This window comes from Hippocampus zosterae, chromosome 15 (genome assembly GCF_025434085.1).
Source record: "Hippocampus zosterae strain Florida chromosome 15, ASM2543408v3, whole genome shotgun sequence".
Lineage (NCBI taxonomy): Eukaryota > Metazoa > Chordata > Actinopteri > Syngnathiformes > Syngnathidae > Hippocampus > Hippocampus zosterae.
This window is the reverse complement of record NC_067465.1, coordinates 9,505,415-9,529,985: the sequence shown is the minus strand read 5'-3', so window position 1 is coordinate 9,529,985 and position 24,571 is coordinate 9,505,415. Positions and strand designations below refer to the sequence as shown.

Sequence of the window (24,571 nt, the reverse complement as noted above, 5' to 3'; positions counted from 1 at the left end):
CAGGTTATTGCTCATTTCTGACACTGTCTTAATTAATAACGCAGGCTCACTCAAGTGTGCTGCTTTCGCAGGCAAAATCGTGACTCTGCTTCTGACGTCACTTTGTCTCGTAGGCCAAAATTTATAGGGAGAGATTTATCCAAATTCTCGCAAAAAAAAAAAATCTGGACAGGAAAATTGTGTGCTGTTATGCAGTTTAAATTTAAGAATAACTTTTTCATTATCTAAAAAATAAAACTAACCCCACTTTGAAAGCTTAATGCTGCTTTGAAACCCTACTTTGAAACCCAAGTTTGAAACCCCAACCCTAGTATGAAAGCACAAATTGAAAACCCTAACCCCACTTTTGAACCCTACCCCTAGAAACATTACAAACGCCACAATCATTTTCTTCTATGGCTACCACAGCTACTATATCACATCCTACTTCGACCACCAATGCCAGCATGACGACTACCGATATTGCAACACTGTCACCCTCACATCAGTGTGTTATAATTGTGTGTTGTTACATTGTAATGAGTGGGTTATTACAAGATAGCAGCACATTATTGTATTATTATTATTATTATATGTATTTTTATAATTGGCTGTGTGGGACAATGGCTACAAGAGGAATAATGAGATTATTATAACACTTGTGTTTACGAAGGCTGGCAGTAATTGCGTTCATCATGGGCCTTCCCTTCGATGGCAATGGTGGTGGTTTAACAATTTTTTTGCATTTTACTCACTGCATAAATGGATGAATGAAATGTGCAAATTGCTCGTAGCAAATGAAGTTTGGGCTGATGAAGTGAAGAGATTAAAATGTGTGGAATGAGTTTTGGGGGCTCAGCGGGCAGACGGCGCAAGTAACTGGCAATTTGAAGGAAACGGAAGTTGGGGATGGGTGTGATGTATTGTGTGGCCACCTTTTGCCATCCGGTTGAGGACCATGTCGATCAGGATGTACGTCCCGCTTCGGCCGGCGCCGTCACTGTAAAAGGAGAAAGGCAACAAAAAAGGAACTTTGATTGACAGCACACAGACATGAGAACAATAACAACAACACTAATAATAATAATATTAACAATAATAGTTTTCATTATATTTAGCTTTTTAGTTTGTTGGCTTTTGTTATTTTAAGCATTCCTGTTTGGATTATATTTTGTTTTTTCACAGTTAGAGACACAGTTGGTCTGGTAATAAATGAAGGGGGAATAAAATGTCGTGTTGCTGTTGTTGCTACTTGCCTGCAGTGCACAATGATTGGGCAAGCGCGTCCACGGTAACACTTGTTCACCTTCCTGCAAAACACAACAACAACACAAGGAGGGGCTCAGCCACCACATCTCTGGAAGCTCGCCGTTGGGGAATCGCAATGAAAGGCGCGACGTGATGTGATGTAACAATACTGGTTGCAAAACTCTGATGAGTACCGTCTCGTACAGGGGTGGGCAACTTAACACAATTTTTCACTAGCGCTACTACGAGGGGGTGGGCGGTGGGTTTTACAATGGACCACCCAATTCTGAACCAGATGGGACCACAAAAATGTTTTTATACATACACCAAAAAAAAAAAAAGTGCCAGCCCACAAATAGCTAAAAAAAAAAATCTGTTTATAGTGTTTCTTGCTTAAAGTTCAAGGGCTCCAAATTCATTTTCAGCATGCAGAATGTGAAAAACTGCAACAGGTGTGTGAAAGCGGATCACAGACATGCCGGTTCTGTTGGGACACGCCGGTCCCTTTTGTATAAGCCCCTTTCAAACTGTCCAGCAAATCCGGCTTTTTCATGGGTTGCTGTTATGTGTGAATCATATTTGACGCGGAATGGAGGTATTCTGTCGGCAGAAGTAGTGTCAAAGGACTGTGTCAAAGCCGATGCGTGGACGTTGAGGACCGGAAAAATTTTACACCACTCACTCACCTCTGTCTTCCCAAGTCACAACTCACTGCAGTCAAAAGTCTTGTTGCCATGGAAACAGAGTGGGGAGGGGATGGGGGGGGGGACTGAGGGGGTGCGCTCACACCCCGCGAAGCCTTATGGCTTCACGGAGAACAACAAGTTGACAGAAGGGTACATGCAAAATGGCCGCATCAGTGATGTAACAGTTGAGCCAATCTTTAACCACCTGTGCCTTTCACACCGAGTGAGTGGCAGGTGTCTCATTTTGCAGGGATTCAGATTTACACAGCCACTATTCCGCTTCTAATGCTACCTCCAAGGGCAGAAAACCAACCCAACCACCCAATTCAGTGGCAGACCCTTTCACACAGATCAGTGACCTGGGAAAAATCGAGTTTTGAAGGGCAATGTGAAAGGGGTTTGTATATTTTCGTCTATTTGAATCATAGTTAAACAGATCACGCAAAAGTGGCGCTTCCAAAGCGCAAGGGTAGAGAGTCCAGGCGCTAAGTGGAAGATGGCATGTCGGTGTTAAAATCTATATTGCAATACCCCCTTTCATGCAGAGCCTTTCAAACAAAGACAGCATTTGAATAATGGGATTACGGTCTGATGAATCTATCGTTACCTGACTGTAGGAATTGTTTTCAACACAAAATGGTGGGGGAAATGATTCTTGGGTATTAATCTTCACACCTCCTTATCCCCTTTCACACAGCGGCATGGCATCCCGCATTTGGATAAATAGATGACAGTAAGCATTTTTAAAAAACGATTTGCAAAACTAAGAAACTTCCAGTGACTACCACGTTTATACAACACAATTATCTGGGCTGTGCCTTTTCCGCAAGCAATAAGAAAGATACTTTTACAAAGCAATATGAAATATGGAAATTTAGATGCGGTGTCAGCGCTAGTGTTTGGTAAAAAAGAAAAACAGTTGAATGCCGGCGACGATTGCTTTCAACACAGCAGAAGGTGAGTCTGAGTGCTGGGAGATAAACTTCACACCCTCATTTTGGATCCCCGCTCTACCTTTTCACACAAGCGTTGTCCCATCTGAGTTACACATCTCATGCTCCCTCTAAAGGCGGCAAATTATTGTCTTGAACCCCCCGCCCACTCCAAGTTTGTACCTTTCACACAAAAACCAAGCAGTATTTATCTCCTCCGTTGGATTTCACACAGGAACTGACAAAACAGGACATTGTGCATTTTCACACAATGACACAGAATTCCGCTGTTTCAGTTTCGTGTGATGTATGAATGTATCAGACAGCAACAATTGCTTTCAACGAAACAGGCAAGGTGAAGCGGATCGGTTAAACCTCACACTGCCATGACTGTTTTTTTTCCCGTATCCCCTTTCACACAGCCGTGGTTCCGCCTCTGATATTACCGCAGAATCTGACAAAATCGTCGGTCAGCCCCCCTGTTCCAAGTGGAACCAGCAACCCGGTAAAAAGCTGCAACCAATCCAGCTTTTGACGGATCGCGTGAAAGGGGCTCAGGTGACCGTGTAGGCGTGGGAGAGGAAGGCAGGCCAAGCATGAGTAAACAAAAACAGGCAGGGCGCTCATCTTGGGTCAGCGGGCACAGCAAGGAGGAAAATGTGGAAAGGGTTTGGAGGGGGTAGTTTCAGGATTCAGAGGGGAGGGGTGTTAAGAGGTTGGTGAGGTTTGGGGGTCCATGCGGCCCCCTCAGTTGCAGAATCACAGTCTCCAATGATCACTTTTGTGACTATGCAACTGGGCTCATATTACTAGCTGCAACATCACAAAAATGACACTGGCAACCGCTCGTTAGCCGGTAAAAAGGGGGAGGAGCAAACATGCTGTTGGGGGCGGGGGTAGAAGCTTGTTTCCACGGTAACCATGCCGACCATTTTGTCTCCGATGATATCACCTCGGATGATAATGGCGACCATGAACCCGAAGTGCCAAGTCAAATAAAAAGGTTGAGCCCCCAAAAGACAGTTTGACAGAGCAACACGAAAGTTGGTCGACATGTCTATCATGGATGGACCAAAAGAAAAAGAAAAATCTCAGGAAACCTTCGCAGGAAAGAAACAGGATGTCTGCTAGTTTGGTTTGACAAAGCCATTTTAGGGTAATAAAAATACAATAAAATTTACAAGTCACCCACATGATTTTTTTATTTATTTTAGAATTCAGCTCCCAAAAGCCAGTTTGACATACACCTCATTATTCGGTAGGCATGTCAGTTCTAAATTTATGCACAAAAAAGTCTCAAGGAGACATCCAGGAAGTCTACTATTTTGGTTTGAATTTTAGAGGTCCCTCCATCTGTTTCCTAAGTACTCCAATGGTACACGATTTATAGGGATGATTGCAGAAATTGAAATTAAAATTAATAATTCATTCTGCAATTAAATGTGGAGGCTACACTGCGAAACCACTGCCAAGGCCCCTGCGTCAACGGGTGTTTTTTTTTAAAAAGTTAGCTTAATGTTACTTGTTAGCTTGATTGGAAGGGCTCGGCAGAGACGCTTCAACTTTTCTTCCATTGACAACAACGTAATGACCGAACAGACAACATCATGGTAAAAAACAAAGATCCTGTTTGGCAGCAACTGCCTGACACTGCAACAGACCGACCAGAGTGAAAGAGAACAGACACGTACAAATAATAAATTAAAAACACCAACAAAAAAAAACCCTGCAGATGTAGCATCAGCGGTAAATCTGCCTTTCCGTCACTGCCCCATACGACATTTGATCGAGTCTTCCTGAGGTTTAAATTTAATCTGTTTTATTTTTAAATATTAAAATTAAAATTATAATTATTAGTAGTATTTAAAATTGGTGCAACAAAATTTAAAGTGAAAGCATGATTTCATCTCGTTTAAAATTGAACCTTGGTGGTAAAATCCGGCCTCAATGGTCAGCCTGTGTTGTACTATGAAGGACCGGTGAAACCATCTTTAAAACATTTTTTGGCAGGAGGGGGCTAAATCTTGGGTTGAGAGCCGAGTTCCCTACCTGCGAAAGTCCAGGAGGGTGCGACTGGTCTCGGGTACGTTCTGGTTGAGCCAGGTCAGGAAGTGGAACTGCGTGACTGTACGGGTCTCGTTGGTCTGCATGTTCTTCAGGTAGAAGCTACGTACCAGGAAGTCATCGCACCAGATGTGCTCCGACACCAGGTTGACCTGTGACGCGCAAACGCGACAAAAATTCAAGCAAGCATAACAAGCATCAAAAACATTTCCAAAGACGGGTTACACCAATCCACTTATCATACGATACAATAATAATAGTAGAGTGGTTGTTTCCCAACCCAGAGGTTGGTGGTTCGATGCCCGGTCATTTGATCTCAAATTGTATCTGTCACATACTTGGCTGCAGTTACGATAGTGACTTGATGCCAAGATGTTTGGGTTTTTTTTTCATATCCCTAAAGAACCAAGACTCAAAAACTCCTGAAAAAGTTCCAGAGGAGTTGCGCATACCTCGTAGATGTGGTAGAGATTGGAGCCCTCATCAGGCCAGTAATGGTAGCACTGTTTCACGCCGTTTTCCACCAGCGGCGTCAGCATGACGATCACCACGCAGCCGTTCTCCCAAACCATCTGAGAAAAACAAAACAAAAAAACACAGCACCCATTGTCAGGAAGTGACATCAAAGTTTCCCAACTTGTGCTTGAAACGAGGCTTTACCTGCCAGAAGTCGGCCACGGTGGATGGCAACGGGCCTTGCGTGGCGATGTAGGCCGGGTTGCGAGGGTCATGGTCCATCTGCGGGGAAGACAAAACGGCAACCGTTCATCAAGATGATCAGTAATAATTATTCTACTGAATAAAATTTCAGTATTTATCTTCACAGTAATGTTACATATATTTGTAAAAATTAAAAAAATGCCCCAAATTATTTTTATAATTTTCAATTTTTTGTCACTGTGATAATATTCCCTCAAAATGTTCCTAACATTGACAATGTGTATTTCATAAATCATATTCCCAAATTTTCCTTTGTTTTCTTGGTCGCAATATGGACTCTGATAACCTTTTCATTGGAATTCCGGCATTGTTTTTGTAATAGTCAGGCTTTTTGTTTGGAAACATTTACAAGCTCTTCATTGAACAACATTTGCGCCTGTTCCAGGTAATAGACTGCATCTTTGTGTACATGTTCCACAGATTGATTCGCACAACGGAGTTGTTGTTCTGCCTGGAGGTGGAAACAAGGGCCCATAAATCCCAAAGAGATCTCGAAAAAAAAATAAATAAATAAAATAAAAAATCTCAGCCCGACAGGAAAGTAAACCAAACGGCGACCAATTAGCATGGGCCAAGGTGAAAAACGAGTCTTTCCCCAGGGGGTGGATCCATTTTTGTTGCTCACGTCGAGACTGGCCGGCGGTCTTAGTCATTTACCAGGCGGGATGCTCCGTTTGGACGGACGGAAGCGTGTGTGTGTGTGTGTGTGTGTGTGTGTGTGTGTGTGTGTGTGTGCTTACAATGGGGCTGGCGTTGATGTAGTCCGAGTTTCCTTGGCTGTTCTCCAGTCGCAAGGTGATGCGGCAATGATCATCTGGGAGGGAGAGAAGTGCAGTTGAGGATGTTTGCCTTCGATAATTCATGACATTTCGCTTCAACCAAACTGTGCGTTTTTCATGTTACATGCACAATACGAGATATACAGACAGGAAAATGATGATGAAGGGTTCACGAGACAGACGTGCGTATGGTGGACCATTATACTCATTAACTTGTGTTGAATCAAAAAATGTTAAGTGTCTATTCATGGCTTTGGATATTTTGCTTTCAAATGATGTTTTAAAAACATTGCTTATATTATAATTCAGAATCAAATCTGACAAGTTTTCTCCTTGTAAAATGATGAGGTTAAGGTAGAGGGTTTGATTGTCACCTAGTGGCCTCTTAGTGGCAAGTAACTATGTGGTAATGCGCGAATGGGCTTTATTTAGTCAGGCCATAGGCCTGTTTAATAGAAATGTCGTGCTTTTCCAGTTAAAGGTTGCAAAACGTCGGTTTACAAAACGGCGCTTGAATCATTTGCAGAAATACAACAACAAAATACTAAAAACCCCTCCAGGTTCGAATGATTTCAAGCGGGTCCAATGCCGTCCACCTCATGTCTGTAACCTTTTGCATCTCTCTTTGGCCAAACATATCGTGACATTTTCATTTGCCAGCCTGGGGCACTTTTATAATACAAAGTGGAAATGATTGGTGATGAAGTGCCAACAGGTCAGGCAGGCCGCCTTTCATTAAGCCCGCCAAACACATTGGAACTTAATTTTATTATTTATTTTGTGGAAATGGTCTCCTTCCTTCTCCGAATGCAGTCATTCATTGATGAGGTCATAGTAGCAGGAGTTTTAATAGAAGCTGCATTTAAGACTTGGCTGCAGTTTTGGCGAGGGTCCCAACCCACCGTGTTAGGACAATTTTGTAATATTACCATTAAAAAAAATCATATTTTACAGAGGACAAATATTATTTAAAAATAGTAATAAAGTCCTAACTTTTACAAGAATAGACATTTTGTTGAGGTATAAAGAAAATTTTACCAGAAGTTGTCCTTTTGCAAGATAAAGTGGTATAAAGAGAACAATCTTATTTTTAATGAGAAAAAGTCACACTACGATGAAAATACTCATATTTTTCCATGATGACGTTAAAATATGATAAAGTTGGATTCTTCCAAGATATCGTAATACTCTAATAAAAGTTCACATTTAATGAGGGAAGGAAGTCACATTCAAGGCCCAATAAAGTCTTTTTTTAACGTAAAACAAAATTCAATACGATAACATTAAAGTCAAAGTTAAAAAAAATGTCTCTCTGAACTTTCGTTTTCCAAATATTCTGCCTTTTGATCTAAAAAAAATAGGACTTGATTTCTCTTACAATAAACCGAATGTTTTAAGAAGAAAATAAGAATCTCTTGCTCCTGATTTTATCTCCCCGCCTCTTTTTTTTTTTTTTTTAACTTGGTCTGCTGTATAGGAGGTTACAGGTGTCTTACAGGCCACCACGGCGAGCGATCGGTTCTTCTTCGCGTTGCCATCCTTCAGGCCCACCGTGCAGGCGTTGGGCTCGGCTTGGTAGGCACAAAGCGCCTCCCATTCCTTCCCCAAGCGGTTCTTGTTCTTCAGGTGGTCCTCCATGTACGACTGCGGGAAAGGAGGTCAAACGCAGTTAGGATTCAAGGATGATAACGATCAAAAGAAGCGGAACTGCAATGGCAGGAAGGAACATCCTTCAAAATGGACGATGGGGGACTAAGGATTCGAGGCACGGTGAAAAAATTCATGATGCGTACAAAATGGCACGTTGCTTTGCTTTGCTGGGACGTCACTAACACCCACCCTCATGCCGGAGTAAAAGGGTTTTGTGGCGGCCTAAAGGGATTACTGCAATCCAATCAGGAGATGCTGAGATCACCATGTGTCGTCCAAACACTCAATAATCCCCTTAGAGGGAGGAGGGGCTTATCCGCAATAAGATGCAATAAGACGCCATTGTAGATCCCGGAGCATCTGGAAGAAAACCTGGACGAGATGTGATCAAAGGTAGACAATACCAACTTTGATCTTGCCAGGCATTTAAAATATCAGGAACGGTCTTTTAATTAACTATTATGGTTCTCTCCAGATTAAAAAAATAAATAAATAAATCACTTTGGATGGCAGTGGATGGAAACACACATCATGGTCCGTTTTAGTGGTTGATGAACAACTGCGACATTAAGATCAATTAATATAAGAGAAAACAACATTTGAATAGCTGTCCACTCTCGTAACTGCTGTCCCTGCTGAAAGGGTTAAAAACAGAAATTAACTTTGAACTTCGTAAAATGTCGTCATGTCATGACAAAGTCTTGTTTATATTGTTTCAAAAAGGATAATAGTTGTTCTCAATGTCCTTACGTGATTAAATAAAGATTCAACAAATGAATACTAATTTATTTGGGATAATGAAAATAACACCCACGTTTTTTTCAGTTCAAAATTAATCTTTCATTCACCCTCTCAGGCAGAAGATGGGGCTGATGCACGTTATCGGCTAGTGGCTACTGAAATTAATTAATATAAAAAACAAACGGAAGGAGAAAATTGAGCATAGTTCTCAGCGCAGTGGATGTTGAAGTGACCGTCGACATTTTTACTCCCCTACACGGCAGCTGTCAGCGTTCTTGGATTTTATGTAGTTTGAATCTATTGAATTTCAGTGAGACTTGATTAAAGGGATTGTCAATCAGTTGCCCAAGAAAACTGTTTTGATTGAAATGGGTCATGGTTTTAATTTCTCTTTTGTTGTTGCAGTTTCCTGCAAGAGTGGAGGGTGTTCCCTCCGGCGTCGCACCTGTCAGGCGTTGCAATCAAAGGATTGGCTGTGAATCGCGAATTTCTCCATTGCGAGACTAATAAAGGTTTTCTTATCTTATCGTATAGCTCTCTCGTTTCCATACTTTATTTTCAAGTATAAGTATTGATTATGTTTTGTTATTCATGCTCAATTTGTTTTGTGTAATTGGACTTCCCTTTCACTTTGTTGCAGGTGATTTTTTGTGTTCTTTATTCTCCTTGTCGTTTGTAAGCGCTTGGTGTTTATTTCGTTTTATCCTGGCTCTTTCTTGCGAACGGATTTTGTTGTACTTTGTCGCTATCTCTTTTTTTTTTTAATTGTCCATGTCTACCGTTTGTGGGAGCCCGTTCTTATTGATGTGATTTTTCTTGTACTTAATCGCCATCAAACTGTTAATTTGCACAAATACAAAGACAAGAAAAAACTCTGGAGGCACATACGTCTTAGCTGATGATTATGCTATTTTGCCTACTTTTGCTAGTTTCTCGCAAATTAAAGCCATTTTGTTGTTTTTTTTTTTAAATATAAAAACAAAACACACTAATATATAGCGGAGACTTTTTTTGACTTGCACAGTCCCAATATTTTTACTACTTTAGCTCATCTCCATCAACCTGTCGCTAATGTTGCAAACACAATATATAGATATTTTTTGAATTCCTTGATCCTATCGACTACCTGACGGCCACTCGCCCGCCCTGACTCACTTGACCTGGCAACAGATCGCGTCGCAGCTGTCAAAACGCAAACAAAACAAATCAAAACAAAAATCAAGCGCCGGGGCTAATCTGTGCGCAGTATGATCTCCAACACTCGCCCAGGCCGCAACAAAGGACAAGATAATGTGCTTTATAGAGAGTCCACTAATCCTCTTAAGACACAGGCAGAGAGGATGTGTGTGGTGGGGGGGTAAAACGGGGTTGGAGGTACAGAATGGGAGGAGGGACTCATGGGAGCCAGTAATACATTAACATAAGATAAGCGGCTGAAAGCTGCTTCAATTAAAAAAAAAAAAAACTGTGACTGCGTGACAACATGGAAGTGGGCGGCTTTGGAGGAGGAGGTGGACGTGGGGGGGCTCCACTTTTATTTGTCACTGTTGCCTCGCCGCGCAGCAAACGTGATAAAACACAAGAGGAACACCTATTGGTTCTTTGTTGTTTTCTTTGGGGTAACTGCTGGAACGGCGAGTGCAAGTTGTGGTAAAAATGGTGAGCAGGGAGCGACGTTAAGGTGCGGTCGAACCAAATTGCATTGCTAACGGAATTATTCATGGTTACGTTGGAAGGGAGAAGTAAAAAAAAATGTGAGGTCATGTGCCACATGCTGTTTCATCAAGACAAAGGTATTATCGCCAGATCACATGGAGAGAGAGAGAGAGCAGCGGGTTTTGGTGCATTACAACAAAAATATTGTGGCAGGTGATGGAGCAAGGACATCCAGTGTTTCTGAATCAACTTTCATACCCCTCAAAGTGGAAAAGAGATGGGCGGGATGGTGACTACATCAAAGTTTCTGACAGAGAAGAGAATATCATTCTTTACCTGCTCCTGGATTAATACCAGAACTGTAACAGAGTCATGAATGGTGCCGAAACAGAGTGCGTAATGAATTTGAGCTACAAAATTTCCTGGTTTAGGATTACTACCAAAAGTGTTAATCCAAAAGTGATGGAAACTTTATAGCGAGACAGAACGGTTATGTAAGTCAAGCTGTAAATTTCTCACCTGTGAAAGGCTTGCAAACGCTGGCTCTACCATTGTGTTGTGTTATGAAATATGCTTTAAACGGCTGTGAGATATTTGACAGCATTAGAACAAAGGCAGCATAACCCGCTGGCTAGATTTGACAGCACTCCTGCTCCTCAAGCGTCTCTCCAGAGAGCACGAAGACAATTTAGCTTTGATGTTTTTTTTTTTTCTGTGTGCCCTACGATTGGCTGGCAACCGATTCAGGGTGTCCCCCGCCTACTGCCCGAAGACTGCTGGGATAGGCTCCAGCACCCCCCCGCGATCCTAGTGAGGATCAAGCGGCTCGGAAGATGAATGAATGAATGAATGAATGTTTTTTTTTTTAACTCCTCAGTGGGCAGCCGCGACCGTTTGGACCTTTAGGAAAATTAATAAATCATAATCTTCTTTTCGAGTTGCTACACGTAGAAATGTTTCAACCGCAGCTTCAGACTTATTTTTAAGTATTTAGTATTTTCAAGTTTAGTTTAACGACATCTTTATTGCAAGTTGTTGCATGACTTGTCTTCCGCCGTCTGGATTCTGGCCTGTTTTAGTGCCACTTCACCTAGGTGATAGTGTTGGCTCTTATGTGAACTGTGGGCCTGTGAAGCCCTTGAATATTTTTGGGTGACCTTTTCTGAGATGTTCTGTTTACATTGGTCTCACTTGCAATCAGGATCTGATCTGGATTAAATTTGCCTTCCACATTTGACGAGACCTAAGTTTTTATTCATTATATTTTTATTGGTGTTAAGTGCTGGATCAACTGCACAATTTGAATCGAAACTGGTCTAAACACACTTCCATTTGACTTTGATCAATGGCACTTGACACATTGCACTTGCTGGCAATGGTGCAATCTGGAGCACAACTGGATCGAAACAGCGCAAAAAAATACATTATTGACAACCAAATATGTTTTATGAAATAAGCAAATAGTCATAAAACGTAAATAACGAGACATAGTTCCGATTGTTGAGTCCTATGCTTTCTATGAGACTGCAACAGAGGATACCAGTGATGTCACTGCGATCTGACCAATCTGATCAGCCATGTATAATGCATGCGAGTGGCGGAGAGCTTAGTGGCTTGAGCTTGAGGGGCGTGGGTGGCAGAACGGAGCCGCTATGCGATGTAATTACGTCGCCGCTTGGCAGAAAGCCTGCAAGGGAGCTCCTCGGTGGTGGTGGTGGTGGGGGGGGGGGACTGGCCGTGATGAAACAAAACGATGACGAGGAAGATGAAAAGGAGGAAGATTAGGAGGCCTTCCATGCTTGATATTGTCTTAAATTGCCATTTACACTGCTGACAATTAAGCGATCTGGATCAGAACTGGATCAAACCTGGTTTGATATGACATGGCTTCTAATCATGAGTACACATTATACTTCAAATTTAATATATATTTGGGGATTTCATCCTTTTGAAAATTGAAGAAATTGAAGATTTGATTTGGAAATTTTTACATGAATGTCTCTTAACGATGGAGCGGTTATGAAATTTGTTGGCAATTCATTTGCTGATTGATTAGATTATGATTGATCAATTAATTGTTGAACCTCTGTAATGAATACATCACATTCAAATTCCTGTTAAATGGGAGCCAGCACACACCTGCCAACATTTTAAGGGCCTCTGATAGTCCACAATAACAGATCAGAAGTCCAAGGAGTAGTTTTAAATTGTCACTTTTTATATCCCCAAACTCTGACATTAGAACAGGGGTGCATTGACTTTTTCGAAGCACCGTATAGCTGCTTACCAGGATCATGTGGCCGGTGGAGATGTCCATGTTGGGTTGTGCGGGCTCCTCGCTCCAGGACGAGAGGCTGCTTCGGGCCGACGGGCTGACGGCTGAAGCGCCCCCGCCGCCGCCGTCGCTGTACTGCGAAGACACGCTATTGATCCTGGACGACGTCGGTTCCGCACGATCCGCCGGCGGCTTGACCGCCATGCGTTGACGGCAGAGCTCCTGTCAAAGTCAGCAGATTAGCACGAGTGGTGTATTTGGAGCAAGAAAAATTATGTTTAGTGATCATGTTAAACCAAAGTGGCTTTTTACCAACTTTTCAAAATCTTGACATGAGGTGGGGCACATCCCCTCGACCCCGCCAAACACCATAAAATCAAAAACAAACCATCCTCATGGTCAATAAAGAGGTTTAGATGTTTAATCATGGAAACATGATCAAACCACGTGTCAAAATACTCAAAACCTGCACCTTTTATGAATTGCTTGTTTGGATGTAATTCTATTTTTTTTTGTAACTCGCACCAAGAAGGGAGGATGGAAGGAGAAAAAGAAGGACGCTATGCAAACAAGGATGTGAACTGGAGGTAGGACTGAGAAAAGGTGGGTACGAAAAGTGGTGAAAAAGGAAACAAGGACGGTATGACAGGTAGGAAGAAAACAGCTTGAAGAAAAAATGAGGAAGGCGAGGAGGCATAAGTAAGGTTGAAAGGAAATGGAGGAGGGATGGAAGGAAATAAGGACGCTTACAACTAAATGAAAGAAGGTAAAAGTGAAGAAAGGAAACAAGGACATTGGGAAAGGAAAGAAGGGAGGAAGGAGGGAAGAGAGGGAAGATACAACGATGATATGAAAGAATGGAAGGAAAGAAGGAAAGCAACAAGGGTGTCCAAAAGGAATGAAGAAAAGAAGGTGGGAAGGAAACAACTATGGCATAAAAGGAGAAGACAGAGGAAGGATTGGTTGGTGGATGGAAGGAAACAAGAATGCATGAAAGCAAGCAGCAAACCTCTGAGCTGAGCTGAAAGTGGAACCCAGAACAGCTTGACTGTGACGCAGACGTGCCAACCACGACCCCACAGGGCTGCCCTTATTTATAGACTCTTCTTAACATCTATCTCTTCAATGACTTTTTGATCTTGGCGACAAATATGAACATGACATTTTTCAACCCAGACGGACAATTTTAAACAAACAACATAAACAGGTTTGGGGTTGCCATGACAACATGTACACATGGTCCAGTGGGACTCTTGACACGCATGTGCGCCCCAATGACCTCCTTTCACCAATCAAAGAAATGCCACCCTGCAGCCCCCCCTCCACCCTCCACGTGAACACGGTGCCAAGCAATCCCCCTGGCAACCTAAAAAGAGAACGCTCGGCGTGTGCCACCCTAATTAGCACCAGCCGCTGACCCCTCGATGAGGAGAAGGCGTGGCAAAACATGGAACCAGACCGCATGTTCGCATTCACAGTCACCCTACACCAGTGGTGTCAAACTCCTTTCACATTGTGGGCCACATACGGACTCGGTTGATGTCAGGTGGGCCGAACCATTAACATGATAGCATACTGTTCTATGAATCACCAAAATCTCATCTCTTTCCTTTGTTTTGGTCTCAAGAAGCATTGATTGGTGCTTTCATATCATTTGCTGCGTTGGGTCCATCTCAGTGACAGACTGAGACTGCTGTTTTCTTCCCCGATCAAAACAATGTTGTCTTCGACTGTGATCAAAACAGTGTGCCCTCTAGTGGATAATCCTCGAATTGCATATTTAATATTTTAATTCTGTGTCTTTAATGCATTTTTTTCCCACTTTTAAATTATCCCGCGGGCCGGATCGAACCTCCTTGGGGGCCGGTTTCGGCCCATGGGCCGTATGTTTGAACCACTGCCATACACGCAGCCACGTGCAGACCTTTGTCATGTATGCATTTAAGGCAGAGAGAAAACAAAGAAGGGATGGGGAAAAAAAGAAAGGAAGCATGCAAAGAAGGACAATGGAATAGTAGGACCGGGGCAGCACGCAAAAAATCTGCATAAAATTGAAGCCCATTGAGATGCGTTGTGTGGTGCAAAAAGTTCTCGTTTGGATTATTTTTTCTGCCAAATATCGGTAACTACCTTGAAAAAAAATCCAGATTGGCTGGATCCTAATTTCCACATCCACATCTTGCTCATCAAGTGCACCTCCAAAAAATATTTACTCATCCGACCATTGCTGCGTACCCCCTAAACTGTGGCGCACTTCCCTGGCGTTTACCTGGTAGGTGGCGGTGGCATCTTGTCCGGCGTCCGTTCCCAAGTTGCTGAGTTTCTCCTTGAGTTTGTGGTGCGACCTGTGTCGCAGGCAATAAAGCACGCTCGACGCCAGCAGCACGCCCGCGATGCACAAGATGGACGCCACCGTCAGGACCAGGAACTTGGTGGACTCGGCCTGGCTGTACTTGCCGGGGATCGCAGAGATCTCGCTGCCCTGCGACGCCACACAAACACACAAAAAACATTCACAAATCACTATAGCAAAAAATAAATAACTAAAAATTAAAATATAAATGCACAAAATGCTGCAAACTGCCCTTTTAAAAAAACAACAACAACAAAACACACCTCCTTGTGCGCATCTGTTGAAATACCAACGCTTAGTCTAACACGCCTCTGCGCAGATTTAGTTTCTGCGTTACGCCGGATTTGCGCCAGTCACCAAAATAGAGCCCGAAAGGTTAATCACATCGGAACAGGAAATGAATTTGAAACTCCTGGTTTGCTTCTCAGCTTTTCGGTCATTAATAATGTCAGCGATGATGACACATTTTAATGACTCGTATTTTTGGGGGGTGGGTTTCAGAACCTGAAGCGTTACGGGAGCAGCCTCGTCCTTTCCGCAAATGTTCTATTCACACCGTCAACGACGCAGGCGCCATGAGGAGGATGTGTCATTTCGAGAGGTCCCGGGGGCGTAGGGGGGGGGGGGGGGGGTGTGTGTGTGAGTGTGTCTGTATAAGAGGGTTCCATTGAGCCGGTGCAGAATAATAATGGACCCCCATGTGTCATTTTACCTGATGGCAGTGAACAATACGCAACGTAATTACGCGCTGCAATCACAGACAGACAAATTGCAGTCCGCCTGAAGAATAATCATCCCCCGGAATAGAAAAAAAAAATCACCCCCAAAAAGATAATAATCATCTTGCACACAAAAAAAATCCTTTCACAAGAAAAAAAAAACCATCAGCGCATCCTTTCAACTCAGAACATAGATATTCATTCAATAGATAGACAATACACGTCATAATTGTCCAAATATAGCTGCACAAATATCGAATAAATGCAGCAGTTTTGACTCAAGCGAGCACAAATTCACAAATCCGGATCGAGACAAGATCGATGCGCCAATTCAACACAAGACTGAAACAACAACAAAAATCTTGATAGTGACAGCACAAGAGTTGATCCTAAAGTAACTTCACACAGACCGCTCCACATAAACGAAATCCAAATGTAGATACAGAATTGAGAGATATAACACACGCACTCAAAATACAGTTATAGATTAGAAGGCTGCAACACGGAGGAAGTTAGCAGTTCTTAGCGTCATTTTGCTTCATTCACTTCCGCTTTCGTCGTAGGCTAAGTCGCAAATATAGACACAAACACTTGTACATCATCCAGATAAGGGCCCGTTCTTAAGTTCCACATGGGAAAGTGCAACAATACAAACACAGAACAAACTGATCGAAGCGAGAGGGTGAAAATCCAGATCTAGAACCAACAGAACCACATCCAGGATCCAAACACGTCAACTTGAACGCAGCATTTTCCTGCCACGTTCAATACTAACAATCAAGGGTTGTACATGGAGGCTGATCAATAAAATATTGATTGGTGAGCACTTGCTATCTCACAGTATGACTCATCGCCACATCGTTGGATGTGCTGCCCACACCCCCCAAAAATCAACCGACCTCCTCAACCAGAACCCTCCATTTCCTGCCTCAATAGGGAGCTTGTGTGTGTAAATCCTCACAGAGAGATAGAAGGAGGCTTGGCCTGTGGCGTAAAATGAAGTTTTTTTTAGGGTGGGGGGCTTGATGGTGGAGGTCACAGAGATTAGTTGGGGGGGCGGGCATGCCGTTGTGCTTAAGTTAATGAAAACGGCTGCCTAGCGAGTCCCCTGCTACCCGACTGTCAAACCCCGGGGGTTTAGCCTCCATGCAGATTGTTCTGGAATTCCACGGGGGTCTCAAGGAGAAGCCGCCACTAAATGACCCCCATCCCAAACAATGATATTCAACCAATTCATTGCTACTGTATTCAACACCTGATAAAGCGCCAGTAGAATGACCCAACGGGGGGACGACAGTTGCGCAATACATGGACGTGTGTGTGCGTGTGTGTGTGTGTGCGTGTGCGTGTGGGTGTGTGTGTGTGGTGCTGAGGGAGGGGGGGTGACAGTGAAGTTGGAGGGTCCCGTTCCAGCTGCCTGATCACAGGACTGGAGTCCCATTCAAATGTAATTTTTTTTCTGAACTTTTAAGGCCAGCCTAGGAAGGAAGGAAGGAAGGAAGGAAGGAAGGAAGGAAGGAAGGAAGGAAGGAAGGAAGGAAGGAAGGAAGAAAGGAAGGAAGGAAGAAAGGAAGGAAATGGGACTTGGAAATAAGGATTTGTGAAACCAGGGACGCTATAAATGCAGAAAGGAAGAAAAGGAAAATGTGAGGAAGGAAGCGCAAAGAGAAAAAAAGCGCAAGAAAATAAAAAATGGAGGAGACGGGAAGAGAAGTACAACAGACTAAAGGAAGGAAGGAAACAAGGCTGGCCTGAAAGGAAAGTAGGGAGAAAGAGGATGTACAAGAACAACAAAAACCGTACATGGCCCTCACTCTTTATCAGACCTGGCCGCCATGTTTGACAATTGATTCAAACCCACGCCCTTCGGCAGCTCAATCAAATTTGGTTACGCCGGTGCAGAGAAGGAGGAGCTCTAAGAGGTTGGGGGGTGCAAAGGGCTCATGTGTGGGAAGGAGGGGTCGGGGTCGGGGGTGTCTATTAACTGGAGTAACGGGTGCCTGCGTTGCAGCTGCTGCACTGGCTGTCAATCAAACATGCCTGTCAATCATTCTGCACAGGCGCCGTCAAGGAAAATAATGCGTAATTAAATACAGCCATCACGTAGCACAAAAAAAAAGTTTAAATAATTGTTGATGTTAGGTTTGGACAATATCGACAACTCGCGATGGGATAGACAGATGTGCTTCCTGGACAATCTGGATGCCAAAGAAAAAAAAATGAAAGAGTTTCATGATGAAACGAGGAGTGAGGGGGGGAGGAGTGGGGGGCGGATGAAAAGTGGTGGGAGAAAAAAAATGGGGGGGGGGGGCAGAGTGATACTTCATTGTCCATCTGCTCACACACGCAAACTTCTGAACTTCAATCACATTTTAGCATCCATTTCGCCATCTTCCTTCATTTCTATGATGTTTCATTCTCAAACATTTCTCTCATCCGGCTGATATCTCAAAATCTCTTTTCTCATCATATTCCAGGATCAAACACAAATCTCATTCCTGTTTCAGCATCACGCTTCAGCATTCAACAATCATGTTGCAGCCTCATATGCAAATTTCTGATCACGTCAAACTCAAATGACTCTGCTGTTTCAGCATCAGTCATGTTTCGATCATGTTTCAGCTTCAAACGTACTCGCGGCACCAGGATGTTTCACCATTGAATGACACAATTTAGAAAATGTTTCAGCATCGATGTAAAATCTATCACACGTTTCAGCATGTAACTCAAATTTCGGTCAAGGTTCTGCCAGATTTCTGCATCTATCATGGTCACGTGGTCTGATGACATTTCTGCACCAAACTCCAAATCAACTCTCATGTTTCAATGTCAAACTGATTTCTATCATGGTTCAGTATCAAATACAAAATCATAATTTGGTATTAAAAAATGGATCATATGACAGCCTCAAACTATTTTTTTCACTTCTTTCTTTCTTTAAAGTATGAAACAATTTTTTCGCATGTTTCTCTTGTTGATCACTTTTCAGCATCTATTCAAACTTCCTATCAGCATGAAACACGTTCACATTCCGGCAAATTTAATCACATCTCAGCAGCAAACACAAAATTTCACTCCTGTTTCAGTATCGAGTTCATCATCACGATGCTATAAATTGCTATCAGGTTTCAGCATCCATTCAAAACGTCTCATGCATCAAATTAAGAAACGCGTTTGGTTACAAGATGAAACACGTTGCCGGCATGTTTCAGCAATCGGGCCAGTATAACAAGGACATTTTGTGTGTGTGTGTGTGTGTGTGTGTGTGTGTGTGTGTGTGTGTCTGTGTGCGCACAGATGGGATTTGCTGGGCCTCGGCTTATTCAAGTCGGGTGAAAAAGTCAAAGGGGGTGATCAATTCCGCGCACGCACGCACGCGTGTACTGAGAAAAAGCTCGACAGGTTTGATTCGCTTCACCGCCACGGTCGGCTGAATATTAATGCTGGGAACAATAAACATGAGCAACATTGATCATTTTCATGACGTTTTGACACCAACCATATTTTTTCCAATTACATGACGATTAATTTCCGTCATTATTCAGTACCGAACAACCATAAACAAATTGTAGCCTGTTTCGGTGCCAATTTTTTTTCATGCCATTTCTACCATGTTTCAGCATCACTTATCGAATAGATTACGTTTTGAGAGTAACGCTTTTTTTTTCCTGTTAAATGAGAATTTCCATCATGATTCAGCAGTAAAATGCTTTCAACGTGTTTTAGCCTGGTCCTGCATCCAAAATATTTTTCCACTCAATTTTCTACCATGTTTCAGCATCAAACACTTAACATAAGCTATATTACCGCATCAACCACATTTTTCCCAGTTTATTCACGTTAATCATCATGTTTCAGCAGCAAACGATCAACGTATTTGTGCCTGTTTCTGCAAACATATTCCAACATTTTTTTTAAAGAACTGTCTAACCACATTTCGGCATCAAAAATTGAACATGTTTCAGCATCAACCACATTTTTAAACAAATGTAAGGTCTATTCATCTCTATCATCGAGTTTCAGCAGCACACTACACGAAATATTAGTCAGGCTCTGCGGGCAAATTACTTCAGGTTTTGCCTGGTTTCAGCAAACCAAACTTTGGTTGTGTCCCAAGCAGTGAATGTCTTCCATGTCAGGCGCAAAATCCAATCAATTCCGTCCTTGTTCCTGCACTATATTTAACCTCGATCATTTTCAGCCTCAATAAAAAACATAAAAGCGTGTAATTTGAGCATGTTTAAAATTGGTTTCTATCATCATCATCATCATCGCCAAACACAATCGAATCAAAGCTTATCCCGTTTCAGCATCAAACTTAAATTTCCGAATTAACAGCTTTCAGCATCATTCAACTTCGAACACCATTCGATGGTGAACGGCATAAACTTTCATACCGAGCGTCAGTATCAAATATAATTACATTCCTATTGTGTTTCGAGAAAAAAAATTGCATTTCTTTTATTTCAGCATCATGTTTCAGAAAACACTAATTTGAAATTCAAGCATGTTTCAGCATGCCCGGCAATCCAGTTTCTAGCACATTTCAGCATCAAGCACATTTGTAAAAAGCCTGAGCAAAAAAATAAAAATAAAAATCTAACCGATTTCACTCATGTTTCACCATTAGCCGAGTTGAAACTTCTACTCCTCACTTTTCGATCATGTTTCAGCATCAGAAAATGCAATATCTATCAGCCTCGGTCCCACACCAAACACAACTCTCGTCTAAACCATCATTGAATCCCAAAATTTCATGTTTGTATCATGTTTCAGCTTCAAGTCATCAAAATGATAACATGTTTTAGACTACAAAAATGCTCTCGAGTTTCAGCATCCATCAAACTTGTACCACTAGCATTTCTTCCACGTTTCATCATTAAAAAAAAAATCTCTCTCAAGCCTCATGACCAATTTCCATCATGTTTTATTTTTACACCTAATTAACTCATTCAGTACCAGCCAATTCTAGACCAAGTCTGAAAAGACGTTTAAAAACGTCTTTGGGAGTGAATGAGTTAAATATTGAACGTTTCAGCACCAAGTACGATCAATTTGAGGTTAGGTTAAACCTACAAAAAAAAAAATTTTAATCTCTTATGTGACAGCATCAGCCAACATGAGACTTCCCCTTTCGACGCCATAAAACTTTACATTCGGGATGAAAACAAGACAAATAAAACAGCGCAAATGCCGCAACGAACTTTGAGGAATGCATGCTGGAATCTGATCAATCGTTACCAGAATGCTGCCGTATTTCCCATGGCGACGGCGAGAGGAAGCCGCCTGCCTCTCACCTCCTCATCGTCGTCCTCCACCTGCTCCTCATCCTCCTCCTCCGATTCCCGGCGAGTACGTAAGGGTGGGCGGGAAAAAAAAAAAAGCAGTTTCTTTTTTCGGCTGTCGGCGAACGCATCAAGGATGAGGAACGGCCCACCGATGAAGAGTCCACGCCAGCGCCTTTCTTCACTACAAAGTGGACAAGGGCCAAGGGGGGTGGGGGTCCTCGGTCCTCCTTTTATTGGTTGCCCCCCCCACACCACTGCCAAGTCTTTTCCCGCCCTCCAATCCCTGCCTGTCTCCCGCACATGTCAACGTTGCCCCCCTCCTACACTGCCACCCCAACCCTCGTCGCCATGGTGACGGCTCCACATGTTGCCGACAGGAGGAGGAGGAGGAGGAGGAAGAGTGGGAATCATTTTGACTGCCATCATTGCGTCGACGTTTGTTTGAGCGGGAAGGTATGAAAGGACGAATACAAACTCCCAAAAGGAACGACAAAGTAGTAACTGCCCATAAAAAACACATATGATTCATTTTATCCATCCATTTATGTATTTTGTAATCCGCTTATCCCCTCGAGGGTCGCGGGCCTGCTGCAGCCTATCCCAGCTGTCTTCGGGCAGTGGGCGGTTGGCACCTGAACGGGTGGCCAGCCAATCGCAGGGCACACAGAGACCACAGAGACAACCATCCGCGTTCACCCTCACACAAAGGGACAATTTAGAGTGTTCCATTAAACTGCCACGCATGTTTTTGGAAAGTGGGAGGAAACCGGTGCACCCGGAAAAAACCCACGCAGGCACGAGGAGAACATGCAAATTCCACACAGGAAGCCCGGAGCCAGAATTGAACCCTGCACCTCTGCACTGGGAGGCAGACGTGCGAACCAGTTGCCGCCCATAATTAATTCTAATTTCTACTAAGTAAATTTCAATGCATGGAAATAGTTTTGTCCAAACTCCAGCTTTTCCTTTCGTATACATCTCCGGACTCCTACCCACTTTGTTTTAAGAGAAATGTTCTCAGTTTTTCACATCCAATAGGTTCCCCAAAATTTGGTGCAAATCTTTCTTATTCGTGTTTATTTCCTTGCAGGTGTCCCAATAATTTGTCCTCATTTGAATTTGACTTAGTAGAGGTGTCCCAATACTTTTTTCTGTGCCGTATTCATGTTTTACTTGCGACAGGTGCTCCATCTCTATTGACCCAAATGCACTTTTTTTCTCCACTTTTCACTTCTTGGAGGTGTTCCAATGCTTTTTCCACATGTGTGCATTGTGGCGCTTCTCTGTCACCAGTGTTGCCTTGACAACCAGGGCACCAGATTTCCCTTCATCAGAATGACAATCGGAATATTTATTCATGTTTTTCTTTTTTTTTTTTTTTGGTCCCCTTTTGATTAGTTATACTTTTAAATATGACATGCACACTTCTATTCAAGGACACGGACACACGCACACACACATACATACACACATCAGTCAACAATGAGAATTAATGAGTTCTTCAACTGGGGGTGAAGACGCAACAAAAGAACTGTGTGTGTGTGTGTGTGTGTGTGTGTGTGTGTGTGTGTGTGTGTGTGTGTGTGTGCGTGCGTGCGTGCGCGTTTTAGGACACCATTGGAAGGAGGAACAGGTGGAAGAGAAATAGGCTTTTACTCGTTCACTATTTGTGAGAAAGTGTTGAGTGTGTGTGTGTGTGTGTGTGTGTGTGTGTGTGTGTGTGTGTGTGTGTGTGTGTGTCGGTGTGTGCCATACGTCTTACAAAGGAGACCAATGAGTGGTGAAGCTGCCTGATGCAGATGACAAGCTCCTTCAAGTGTGTGTGTGTGTGTGTGTGTGTGTGTGTGGAGTTTGGGCGGGGGTGGGGTGCTCTTCAGTTTATCTTTATATCCCCCCCACCTGCCCCCTAAGCCCAAATCAAACCAGAGAACACACCTCCTTTTGCCCCTTTGTGACAGCTGGAGGTGGCAGCCACTCAAGTCACTATTGGCTTAAGCGTGTGTGTGTGCGTGTGCGTGTGCGCGAGATGTGGCTAACTTTCCCCTCGACCCCCACACGGCCCCTCACAGCTCTGAACAGTGAGCGGCGGAGGGCGCTTTGAGCGCCAATCTTTCATTTTCCTTGAAGCACGTTCCCAGTCCCCCGCAATTCTCCCGACACCGCAAGGCAACTCTGCTCAGACTATCACAGCTCTGTTACCACGCCAGCAAAACTGCAAAACATTGCAACTTAGTCAGATCATAGCACAACTCTTACTCTCTCACACACACACACTTCCTAACCAGATGGCTGAACAAAAAAAAAAGATTTCTTTGGAGGAGCCCAAGCAATGTGATATGTGACAAAAAAATGCACTGCTGACTTAGAATAAACAATTTACTGATTTGACTTTTGGACACATATCGATACTATGTAGGCCTAATGGTAAAAGAGTAGTTTTTAGCCTGCAAGTATCGTATTTTCCACACTAAAAGGCGTACCGGATTATGAGGCGCACCTTCAATGAATGGTTTATTTTATAATTTTTTTTTCATATATTGGACCGCATTATAAGACGCAATGTACAATGCATCCACTAGATGGAGCAACGCGCAAGGAAATGCCAACAGAACGCTACACTGCACTACACCCTTATTTATATAGCGATGATCAGATGTCAGTAAATCTTATTTAATAAAGCAGCGACACAGTTCACTTCACCAACAGCAAGTTATAACATTGACTCGCTAACGTTGAATTCTCTTGCCACTGCTCTATGTTCGTATTCAACAGCGAAACTGATCGCCTTAAGTTTGAACTCTGCGTTGTAAGCATGTCTCTAGCAAGGAGCCATTTTGGGGTCGAAATATTACTGTAATGACCATACACAAGGCGCATCAGATTTTAAGTCGCACGGTGAGCTTTTAAGAAAATGCAAGGAGCTTTTAGGTGCGCCTTTTAGTGCCAAAAATACAGTATTTGCTAGTGAAAATATTTTTACTCCACTTTTTTTTTTAAATAAAAAAAATCATATTCATGACGCAAAATGATTCTATTACCCAAATAAAATATTTAAATTTTCAAAAAAAACAATTCTAACTTTCACCTTGAAAAATATCTTTAACCCATTTCAGGGACAGCGGTTACTACAGTGGACAGCTTATCATGTTATTATTATTGCTGCATGTACGGGTTAATGTCGTCCAAAATTCTACTCTTTATTTAAAAAAAAATAATAATAATGATAATAACCAAAGAGAATTTGTATCTAGAACACTACTTGGGTTATTGAAAAATAAATCTCCATATTGCAAAAGGCTTCATTCCACCTTCATGGATTTGACTAATCCAAGTCTTCCATGTGCGGACGAACGAAAGCTCTTCGCCATCGTTACATCCCTCAGTGTGGTTGACGTTTGGACAAAAATGGGAGCGCTCCTCACAACACATCACTCAGAGGCAAGAATTTTTTTTTTCTGGAGACAGCTCATGAATGACACGC

At 42.8% G+C, this 24,571-nt stretch overlaps 1 protein-coding gene across 1 annotated transcript in view; it reads right to left on the bottom strand.

The window, feature by feature from the left end:
• The window catches only part of LOC127587641 (receptor-type tyrosine-protein phosphatase N2-like), a 48,166-nt gene that overhangs the window by 3,856 nt on the left and 19,739 nt on the right, over window positions 1-24,571 (bottom strand). Inside the window, exons 13-21 of the mRNA XM_052046113.1 lie at window positions 15,000-15,212; window positions 12,743-12,952; window positions 7,905-8,052; window positions 6,370-6,443; window positions 5,570-5,647; window positions 5,362-5,481; window positions 4,895-5,061; window positions 1,236-1,289; window positions 915-979 (exon numbers count right to left, since the gene is read on the bottom strand). Of these exons, the coding sequence (XP_051902073.1) occupies window positions 915-979; window positions 1,236-1,289; window positions 4,895-5,061; window positions 5,362-5,481; window positions 5,570-5,647; window positions 6,370-6,443; window positions 7,905-8,052; window positions 12,743-12,952; window positions 15,000-15,212 (1,129 nt within the window). The remainder of the gene's footprint in view (window positions 1-914; window positions 980-1,235; window positions 1,290-4,894; window positions 5,062-5,361; window positions 5,482-5,569; window positions 5,648-6,369; window positions 6,444-7,904; window positions 8,053-12,742; window positions 12,953-14,999; window positions 15,213-24,571) is intronic.